Source organism: Physcomitrium patens, chromosome 10 (genome assembly GCF_059467195.1).
Source record: "Physcomitrium patens ecotype Gransden chromosome 10, ASM5946719v1, whole genome shotgun sequence".
NCBI lineage: Eukaryota > Viridiplantae > Streptophyta > Bryopsida > Funariales > Funariaceae > Physcomitrium > Physcomitrium patens.
Window position 1 is genome coordinate 6490842 of NC_143419.1, and position 11659 is coordinate 6502500.

At 41.4% G+C, this 11659-nt stretch overlaps 1 protein-coding gene across 9 annotated transcripts in view; it reads right to left on the reverse strand.

Moving 5' to 3' along the window:
• Positions 1-1413: 1413 nt before the first annotated feature.
• The window catches only part of LOC112287500 (uncharacterized), a 10657-nt gene continuing 411 nt past the window's right edge, over positions 1414-11659 (reverse strand). Inside the window, exons 2-19 of one of the 9 annotated variants that reach the window (XM_090253607.1) lie at positions 10791-11327; positions 10564-10638; positions 9274-10084; positions 8527-8700; positions 8128-8283; positions 7448-7564; positions 7139-7223; positions 6858-6966; positions 6432-6499; positions 6082-6204; positions 4888-5953; positions 4531-4774; positions 4058-4264; positions 3594-3654; positions 3298-3417; positions 3011-3124; positions 2600-2683; positions 1899-2300 (exon numbers count right to left, since the gene is read on the reverse strand). In XM_090253607.1, the coding sequence (XP_090109733.1) occupies positions 2241-2300; positions 2600-2683; positions 3011-3124; positions 3298-3417; positions 3594-3654; positions 4058-4264; positions 4531-4774; positions 4888-5953; positions 6082-6204; positions 6432-6499; positions 6858-6966; positions 7139-7223; positions 7448-7564; positions 8128-8283; positions 8527-8642 (2730 nt within the window). In that variant the 5' untranslated portion in view covers positions 8643-8700; positions 9274-10084; positions 10564-10638; positions 10791-11327 and the 3' untranslated portion in view covers positions 1899-2240. The other 8 variants (XM_090253609.1, XM_090253610.1, XM_073536681.2 and 5 more) reach the window with 8 other exon arrangements.

The window sequence follows — 11659 nt, forward strand, 5'->3', positions numbered from 1 at the left end:
TTGATTCTAAAGAACAAAGTTTCTCAGACTGCAGTGAAGCCGACACGGCAACTGCAAAAAAACGTCTGCGACATGCTTTGTCGACACGCTGCTTTAACTCACTGCCAAGGATTACTCATCAATATCCTGCATGGTTGTCTATGACTTGTGAGCTATTCGTATACACCTCGCATGATATGTACCTAGTCTATTAGCCTGTGCCCTGTAACCTTGACGCTTGAGCAAAATATTACTATACCCATATATATATATATATATATATGTATGTTCCCACACACACAAAAAAGTGGGCACGTGGCACATCTGACAGAAAAGATATGGTCCGCAACTTAAGAAAACAGAGGCTTCACCTGGAGATCACGAAGGCCACATTTTTCGAGCTGGTGGCTGGAAGTGGTAGTCCTTGTCCACAAGCACACTGCAAGACGACAGACTGCGGCATTCTTGCCAGGAAGGGGCTTCAAGGTCTTACTGCTTCCCCCTTCAATGCTATATGTGGGTGCCCAAGCTCATGTATGGGGCCTGTTTCTGGCTAGCACTGCAAACTGCCGAGGTTTCATAACCGTTGCAATGCTAGTGCAGTTTGTGGACTACCCATGAGGAAAAGCTTCTTTACGGTGGAAAAATGGTGGCTAGTTTGGTCCTGTAGGTCTTGGACCTCAGCTTTCTGACGTAATGGTGATTCATTGGTTTAAATGAATACCCCCGGCTACCTCCTTAAAAATTGGCTGCTATTCTAGGTCATATTCTCCACAGCAGAGGTGAGCAATCTCTTTCGGGGTTTATTTCTTTATGGTGAAAAAGGAAATGCTTGATCTTATTTGAATTAAGAGTAATTTGTGGTGCTTTTAATGAAGAGAGAAGTTGAACGAAAATATGTTTGAATTTAATAATATTATTTTCTGAGAGTGCACACACAACATTTTGGATGCTCCCTCATTGATCAAAATTTATTCCAGTTTTCAATTTAATTGTCATGATGTGCTACTCATCGAGATTTGATTACAAACTACAATTCATTGGCAAGTTCTAAGTTTTAATGAAGGGATTGTGCAATATCTTAAATTAAAATTTTGATGGAATAAATTTTATATAAAAATATTAAATAAAAATATTCTTATACAGTTCTAATTTATTAGATATAAATACAGTATCCCATGTTCTCTATAATTACTTTTTTTCTATATTTACTTATTTTAGACAGTTATGAACACACTTTTTAGTTGTTTTTAACAACAAAAAGTAGTGCATGGTTGAATGGGTTATTCCTTTTAGTGTGTAATCAAGGTTGAAGATTAAAGATAGAACATGTGGTTATTTGTTTTGATCATGCTTTACAACCTCTTCAGGTTCTTCACAATGTTTAAGAAGTGACCGACTTAATTGAAAGTAAAACAAATGATAAGACAGGAATTGACTGAAGTAAAATACAGTTGCACATATCTTTGATTATAATTGAGATTTACATTTGTCTGAGTAAGTTTACAATGACGAGAAGTATTCATTATTTTAAAATTGAGCAGAAGTATTAGGCCATCTCTAGTAATCAGTGTCATCTATAAAAGAAAGTAAGATACGAAATGAAAGAAAAAGAGTTGCAAATTACATGGCACTCCTAAAGTTTCTTCAGTAATACCACAGATGATCTGACGAGGGGTTTAACTGCTCCAACAAGGAGACGGTATTCGTTGTAAATAGATTCCATGGGCCTCAAATTAGCTTTACATTCCTGTGCATTCAATTAGTCGTGTCGTAGACAAAAATGGTACGTTCTGAGGTTCCTAGTTGTACAGTACAATTGAAGTAAACGGGAGCATAGTGTATGCCGGCTGAAGCCCTTTGGACAGGATGGGTGTATGTGCGAAAGAATCACAAGCCGCAATACTCCACTGCAAGAGTTGAGATCAATACTAAGAATCACAGGACATCAGCCTTAAAATAATGCATGGCAAGACGTTCAGTGCGGCTCAGTGGTCAATAATGCTGTAAATCAGACTATCGTATTTTAATCCTTTTTGTAACTTCTATACCTTTTCCTTGACAGACGTTACGCCCCAATATTCTGATCAGTACTATATTCTGAGCTGTCACGTTCCCGATACAGCTCCTTGATCTGGTAAGTGCTCCTCAACCTAAAACAAACAAAGCCTACTTCAAAAAAGGAGCCTCTAAACCTGGCAAGTATACACACCTCTGCTCACTTCTGGTACAAGAGTACTGGAAGAACTTCAAATTTTCTTTCACAAGGTATTACCGATGTCGGCCACCATTCCAAAGCTTAGCGGATCCAAGGTCTCTGCCTGGCACAATACCAAAAACCATGTACACAGCTTTAGGGTTTTTCATAAAATACAACAGGACATTGACAAATACTTGGAAGGGTATTGAATGTACAAAACGAAACAACCACCATTTCAATAAAAGTAACACACAAGCACACAATAAACATATGGAAAATGTCAAAGAACAAACCAGAAGAAAGAGTCGCGCACTAACAGGGAAGCAATGTAAAAAACACGGATGACTGAGGTTAAGAACCTGGCGACTATCAGGACTTCGAGAAAACACAGCAATATGAGTTAAAAGTAAAACGCAGCACCTCAAGTAGTTCATCTTCTAATCCTGAACGAGGATTCAAATACAGTGGCGTTCGGTCATGTCTTAATATCCTGAGCTTTCCTTCCTGTATCAATGCCAAATTTTGTTGATTGAAGAGGTACTTATTGGCATCCTGAATGTAAGTCTTAGTTGAGTTTCATGTTGACTCATGAAGGAAACTCAAGTTTGGCGTTCAGTGGAATGAATGGTACTTTTCTTGTGGTGTATTGGACATCATTTACGAGCGTATATACAATGCATGCGAAAGAGATATTCCAATGAGTGTGTTCAAAATGGAATATTCATTACAATAACACTTTATCTCAGATAACGAATCTTCAAACAGTATAGAACTACAACTGATTCACACATATATCTAAATACTAGTCCAGAACACAGAAGAACAACTCACCTTTGTTCCATATACAAGACCGCCACCAACTTGGGGATGAAAACACGCCACATTCACTTCATCCTCAGCACTGGGAAGTACTCTCACAAGCTCCATATCTGAAACTCTGTATACCTGATTGAACAGAAAAAGAGAAAACCTGTGCTTAGTCCAGGAAGATTGAGTTATCAACGCAAGTAGGAATGTAGAATTGCCATTCACTGTGGGACTCAGGAAAAACACGTCAAGGAACCAAGGGGACACAGATAGCGACTTGCAAGAGCGTGACTGAGAGAAGATATTCAAACCTCGAGAATAGTGTACACTCGAATTGGAATAGTTGCTGAGCCGTCCACGACAAGGCTTCTAAGAAGTGAATTGTGGCGTCTACCATATGCAAGCAATATGTGACCTGAGGTAGGTGAGAACTGCAAATTCAGAACCACAGATAGAAGCTGTCAAAAAGTGACATCAGCATGTTAAGCAAAATATGCTACGAAGTGCTAATATAATCTGCAGGGCTATATTGCAGAAGCTAAGAAGCATGATGAGAACTTGAATTGTTTCGATTAACACCATCGTGAATAAGATGAAATCAACAAACCTGGATTGAAGTAAGGCAATGGGCAGCTCTCACAGCTCTTGAAGCAAGCACTTGTCCAAACCTGGAATATCAACATGTACAGATTATGGGACGGAGCTAAAATCACAGCCACAAGACATAATACTAAGGAACATGTGGTATCTAGTTTCAAGAGAACAAAAGGAATAACAAGCTTATCATTTCATGGTGCCTAAATGAAGAACGTCATTAGCATACATATCTTCCAGCTGGAAGAGCTTCTGGATTCCCAACAAATGATCAAGACCCTACAAACATAAAATCAAACATGGCCGGGCAAACGAAGATAGATCGGATGCACTTCAAACATTATGTTTATGGGCGTACCGTGTTGAACTCATTCAGACGATTTGAGTTAAAAGTAACGGGACATTGAATAATGAGGATTACAAAGAGAACCGCAACAGAGGGGTACGAATGGGTTACAACTAGAATCAAAAACTTACGTGGCCTCTTCAAGTGAGTACACTCGCAACTCATATATGACTTGCTGTGAGGAAATTGGGTGTTGAGTAGGAGAATGAGCTGACGATCCAGGAGCTGGTGAACCCGTCGTATTCCCACGCCGTGAATCAGAATCCGCCATGGGCAACACACAGGCAACACACGCAGCTAGAAATCGACCACAAGGTGAAAAGTGCGCACCCATTTCACTGCTCACGAACCACACAATATTCAACACGCGAAGATGTTACAGATAAACACAAAAGATTGCAAAATCTCAAGTCAAGAGGAATTTCAGGGTGTAAATTGCAAAGAGCGTCTTGACACTAAGAATGTTGATATATACCATGACCAAATTTTTCAAGAAGTTACAATATTTCAAGAAGTTTCCTAACAGAGCCATTCTCTTCAAAATATGCTCCTCATTCACACATTAAATGACGACTTCGTAGCAAGGAACTGTACTAGAAATTACCTGCACAACACAGCATGAGGAATAACCAGGCGACATGTCTCAGGATCCAATGTTGCACAAGGACGCTTAATATCATGAGGCCATATCCTCAACTTTACAGTGCATGGAAGTTCGGCTGCAGCAGCAGCGGCTGCCATTGCTGCTTGCGCAGCCGCCGCCTCCGCAGCACCAATGTTAGCACCTCCTCTTCCAGGGATAGTTATGCCATGACTTGAACCCATTCGCGAACTAACCCCTGATCCTGCTGCGGAACCATCAGCCACTTGAAAGGCAACTAAACACTAGATAACTTCATCAACGGTTTGCATGACACAAATTCTAACACGTGGATAGAGATTCTAGGAGCACAGAACTTACCAGCTCCAATATCAGCCCCAATTCCAGCGTTTGGTGCTCCAACCACACCTGCACCTGCTCGAGCAGCTGTCCTTGCAGCAGCCACTGCTGCTGCAATTGCAACAGAGGCAACTGATATCGCTGCATTCTGCTGCTGCTGTTCCTGAGCACTTTGCCAAGGCCCAGAAACAGGAACGGTTGACGGGACCACTGATGGAGCTGTCCCAGCTTGCGCTTGTTGGCCTTGAACCCATCCATGCAGAAACGGTAGCTCCCATCCTGTGTACTCTCCCACTGGAAGAAAATTCTGGAAAGATGGTATTCCCCCAGAAGCTCCTCCCAGCATTTGAGTGTTCAGGTTTGGAAAAGCACTCATAGGCCACACGGCTGGTCCAAGTGCTGCACCCCCACTATCCTGTCGAGGAGACGTAGAAGAAGGAATAGGAATAGGAATGCTTGAAGGACCCCTAGTTGAGGCTGTATTACTATACCCAGCTGGTGGTATCGAAGCGGGATGAGAGGTAGAACCTCCTATTTCCCAAGGAGCTCCACGGATGCGATCATGTGCATTTAATCTGCTTTGGGAGTTAAAGTCATTTATTGACTCATTGTTTTCCAATATTTCGCCTTCTTCTAGAGGTTCTCGGCCGCTGGTTGAGACATCGTTGGCAGTAGAGTCTCCAAAAACATCATCGTGAACAGGTCGAGGCGAGATGTCCATAGGGGCAGGCGACGAAAAATCAGGAAATTGGAGTTCCGTCATAAGCGAGGGCCTACCTGTATCTACATTCAGCTCTGATTCAGCAATTGGACTTGTGCTGTCTTCTGCAAAGTTTACATTGCCGTCATCTCCAGCCTCAACGGCTGTAGGAAGATCCGTTTGAAATATCAGGTCTGAGCCAGTTGTTAGCACCGGCCAAAACCAACTGGGTAGTGGCACAAATGATACTTGGTTTGATACAGAGTGGTTGGGTAATAGAGTGCTTGATGTGGACGGAGTAAAATGAATGGCTGGGGGTGGGTAGTGCAGATAGCCTTGTGATGTGGCTAGAGTCATTGGACAGTCTGGAGAATCCAAATCATTTACCTGTTAAAACACCTCTCGTGATTAGTACCTACGAAGATTTTGTGAGCCAAGTAAGGAGAACAAACGCACATGAGTAGCGAGGTTGTAACAGAAAGTGGCTGTGGAGGAAAGAAAAGTAATCAATTCACCTCTGCAGTAAGTAAGAATGGAGCAGCAAGTGGATGGAAATGAACAGCACGAAGAGATCTGCGAGTCCGAAGAACAATGGTCGGTGAAACATCTCCTGCTTTTGTGAACTGCCATATATACAGCTACACAAAGATAAAGTTGTCTTAGATGAACAGTGATATGACACGGATAAAAAACAGAAAAGAAAAGAGAGAAGAAAGAAAGAAGAGAATCCGATTCATGTCAGCGTAGAAACACGAATTAACTAGTTGGATTTTGGGCATATATAACGCTTAGAACAGTATCAGAGGGGTTAATTTATCGTATATTGAAAAAAGCCTAAAAGACCTGAAATGAAACACAATTATACCTTATGTCCGGATGCAACAGCGAGCAGGTCTCCTTGAGCATGAAAGGCAAGTGAAGCTATTGGTCGGTCTGCACGACAAAAACGCCACAACAAAAATATCTATTAGAAACAAATTCGCCAACCAAAAACTAAACAACGAGTCATGTACTCCAACCTGCAAGAGAGAAGTTCAACAGTGCAAGAACTACTTCAAATGGAATCACTTCAAAAGCCCAAGAATTAAATAGTACTTGAGATAAATAATAATAATAATAATAATAATAGAAACAACAATAACAATAACAGCAACAAACGATAGTGTCTTAAAGACGCAGCAACGACTTGCTTACAACAGTTCACTGAAATAGTATCAGCTTCCAGCAGTGTAAACTTGAGAAATAAACGTACAGAATACAAATATTAATTAAAAATATTAGAGATGCTCACGGAAATCTCGAGAACCAACACATTCAGCTGTATTGGCGTTCCATAACCGCACTTCATTATCAAGGCTCCCACTAGCTAGCACTTCTGAGCTTGCTGGATGAAAACGTACCTACAAAAATACATAACATTGCAATAAATTAACTGCTGGCCAACCCAACTTTTTCAGACTTCATTCACTTCACAGCTTCAGAAAATGAGTGAAGATCTCAAGGACGCGTTGATATGATTATCATGATTTCCAAACAGGGTCGAATTTGGAAGACACAAAAGCCATTACTTACCACCCATGGTGTTCGCCGATGTCCACTTAGAACCTTCAAACATTGCCCAGTTCTGCAGCAGATGATTTTCACTGTATGATCGCCACTACACAAAGCATTTGAAATTAATTAGGGTAAGGATCAGCATAAACAATTACGATGTGGCGTGAGACTTCAGTGCAGCTCTAGTTGAACCCTAACTTATGACCCCAACAAAGAAGTGTACTGGAAGTAAGAAAAGGTCAGTTTATTTAATGCTATGCCTGTAGCACACATTCTTCCACGGAGCAGTGCAGCTGCAGAAAGACGAAGGATAGCTTAGGCAATTACTGTGTAGAAGCCAAGGTGTTGCCATCAGGGCTGAAAGCAGCTGCTATGGTTGACCGCGGAGCTGGTTGTAGAGGGCAATATTTAGCAGTGCAGTAACGAAGCGATTCAGCCTCCACCCTGTAGAACATGTGCGAGTCAGTTGATAATCACAAGACCCAAACTGAAATCCAAATTCATAACCACGAACCTAGATCATAACCACATTCAAATGTCCGATTTAGGGACAGTGCGCTGCTTGCAGCGATCAACATTCAGCAGCGCCACGTCAATGACACCCTAGCAATTTGAGCATGGTAATTTGGGAGACAGGATCAATGAGGCAGGTGAAAGCTAATTTTCCGAATACCTATAATGTACTCAATAAGTTCGATAACTTGAGAACATCAGTTCAGTTGGACAATTAAGGAATGCAAAAGTTTTATCAGTATCGCTTGATATGAAGCAAAAGGTTGGAACCTAGTACAAGAGGTGACACTTCAATTTTAATGTAGAAATACAAAGTAAATACAATCAGTATGGTGTAGATGCAATAACTCACTGCAACAAGACATGGATGGTAGGTAAGCGAGTGACTGTAAGGTAGCCTGAATCATTCATTAGAACAATGATTTAGAAAACGCGATAGGCTGAGATTCTGTGTTCTGTCCAGTATTTAGTGTAGAAGCAAATAGAAAACTGACCATGAAGTGATTGCCAATTTCGCACTGGTTGATTCCAACCGAGGCCCTGCATGAACTGCACTTCCAGAAGCAGCCTTCCCCCACAGCCACCTTGCAGGTCGTTTAACACTGGGTGCGACCTCCCTCAATGCTAGCAACCTCGTTACATTTCCACCTCTGTGAAGAATCATAAATATAGGGTCAATTTACATCATGAAATAGATGCTTAAGACGCAGGACACAAAATCAGGAAAAAAAAATATTAAACGGCTATATATATACTGGCAACAACAAAAGGATGTGTAGGTTTCGGCAAGAACAAAGAGCACGTGCTAGACATTTAGATACAGAAAATGTAGTCAATACAAACTATAAGTGCAAGACTTTTAAGTTTTCCAGATTCAAGTGACAAGGCCGTACAATTGTTGCTTCCGGGCGTATGGATGATATCGGGCACATGGTGGGGATTGGTGGTTTGATTTGGATGTTGAAGGAGATGAGGATCCCCTTGACCCATCCAGCCAAGAAGGCATCATGCCCACACTGCAATAACTTGCTTGTTTACCCTCGACTAACTATAACATCAATACAAACCTGTTTCAAGGACAAGATCATTCATCAGTCCATGCTCAGTCTGCAGTACTCAAAAATTATTCTATATAAGAAGAAATAATTAAACTCTTCAGAAACGAAACGGAGGAATTGAAATTACGAGTGTTGGAATATTTTGAGGATTGGTAAAGTAACGCTTGCCCTCATTGAGTGTGATACTTTGAGAGAATGACCTAGAAATTACAAACAAAGAAATAGAACAGCTTTAATGACCCCCTTTAATATCATCTGATAGCGGCTACGCGTTACCAGAGATCTGTCCCGACACATTCCGAGGATTTACAATGTGCTCGACACATTCAGTTTCTTTGAATGTCGATAAACTTTAAATCAAAACGAATTACGGCGATTGTAATGACAGCACCTATGTAACATTTTAACATGATCCCAATGCTTCTTCAACCTCATGACTTGTGTACAGAAACTGCGATATTCTAAAGCTGAAATTTACATGCATCCCTCATGCCACAATACACCTTTCTAACAATCAATTGTAGTAAGATTCACATTAGCAAAACTTTACTCAGATGGACATTAGAAATTGCTGTTCCTGACCTGAGTGGGGATTCAAGCGTCATTGGAAGTCCTCCGGTCCTGAAGACGAGAACGTTGTAGCCTAGGTAGATGAGAAAATTGTCCCAACTTGTTTCCACTGGAATAGATAGAGTGTCGACATGGACTTTCAGTAAAGCCAAGTGTGAGCACCTCGGCGGGAAAACCTTAGGAATATGACCAGACCATTGCACCAACCTATAAATTGAGCCAAGTATTCAAACCATAACAGGAGAGTAGAGAAGAAGCCTCCTCGCCACAACTGTGAACATGAGTAGCCGGAGTCAAAAACAAGTGAAATCCCGCGCGCGTGTCATACATCGAAGTATGTCGCAGAATATTCCAATTAGAACAATAGTGGTCGAAGATGTTCCTGGTGAGAAACCTGCCTTGGAGCCAACCAAGCTAAACAGTGCAGCAGCATCCCCTAGTATTCAGTTGTTCCAACTGATTTCGTGAAGATGCTGATTCCGTATAAAATGAACGCCTTTGCGGAATCATGTTATGCGACGCCGTTGTGATCTGTCATAGAAAGTATCCTTTTATGCTTCGCAATCCCTCAACCCCAAATATTACACAACTTCTTCACACCGTGGATAGCACATTGAAGTCACTGCTTCCGCGTGGATGATAGATGCACTCGGCCAGCCGAACGCATTCCATGTGAAAAGATTTGTCAACTCGCAACCACCCATTCCTGCCCCAGCTTGTGTACACGTTCAACAACGTAAAACACAGAGCTACAAATGATCACACAGGTTGCACATGATAACACCAGTGGTGCATCATTCAAGAGAGCACATAACCGCGGTTCCTGCAGTTTCACCACAGAAAAAGACGTTGTTATCAGTACATTGTATATCAGATCATCGTGGCACCCTCACGACCATCTATCATGTATGGCTTCTACGCTTGAATTGGAAAACCTAATGCTGTTGAATGCCAAAATAGGTCTCAGATCGCCAATCTCAGTCCTTAAACTGAAGGAACATCTGAAAAGTCATAAACCCTTTATTCAAATTTTTAATAGACAGATCGTCCTCCGTTGATCACAGTCCATCTATCATACTACTCCACACCTAAAGCTGAATTAAACACGCGTCGAGATAACTACAATCTTCATAAGAAGCAGAAACTCTTCAGACAGGACGTTCATACAGCTTCCACACTAGAGCTGTGGTACAGGACTGCCACAACCAAAACCTAAACCCGATTTGACCCGCTCTCAATGGCCCTAAGCCTATTCCCGAGTAAATATCTAAAGGATCATTTGACGCTTCTTAACGCACTCACCACATCAGCTCACATTCCTGCCGCGATCAAGGTTCACGTCAGCAATAAAAGTAGCCATCCTCTCTGACTCGTACTCTGCTTTGACAGACAAAAGCGACAGTTGTATGTAAAACTGACTGCTTAAAAGTGCGTCTCAATTGAAAGTCTACGTTTACAACAAAGAGAAACGTTTCGTGCACGCAAAATTTGATTAATGGAGAGAGAAGCAGAGAGATGGGTTGCGAAACCTGTCTTTGATACAGGAACAGGTGTTTCTGTAGATGAATGGTTCATGCAAAAGATCGAAAAGGAGAGAAAATAGCACAGACTTACGCCTAGAGTAGCAACATTACGACTGGTTCAAAAACATGTACTGCAGTGAGAGAAATTCTAGTAATGATGAAGACAGCCCCTTCCTCCCTAATTTACATTCCGTATAATTTAATAGGAAAGCATAATCCTCCATACATAAGCCAACACGGTATGACTTGCCACTAACTTTAACTTTTAAAGAATAACTGCCGAAGAAATGGATTTAGGGACAAAACAGTATGGGATCAAAAAAAAAAGATGCACTAAACACTGCAAGTCTCCTCGTCTCCTACTAATGAAGGTTGAAACCCTGATAGGATACAGCTGTCGGATATCAAAGTGAGCCCATGAGGGAAGCCAGGGACGACTGGCAGTGCAGAGAAACTCCATCAAGATCTCCATATACTATCAAGCCTCGACGAATCCACCTCAGGAGCTCGAGATGGTAAACGATAAAGCGGAACTGTGAGGAACTGTGAGGAAAGAGGAAAGAGCAATGAGAAGAAGGATTTAAAAGAATTAAAAAATTAAAAAAACAGGGGAACAAATCAAAAAGACCAAAAAAAAAAAAAGGCAAATTTTCAAAGGAGATTTCAAACTGAACGAAAAGGAAGCTGCACTTGACAGTCCGAGCGCAGGAATCTACTATTTGCAACTTCACCACCATTCAAATCAGCATACATAACTTATTATTACTCTCCAAAGCTAGTCACAATCACTCTGCACATACCTCTTCGCACATCTCTCTCTCTCTCTCTCTCTCTCTCTCTCTCTCTGTGTTTATCTCACCACACTCCGACTGATC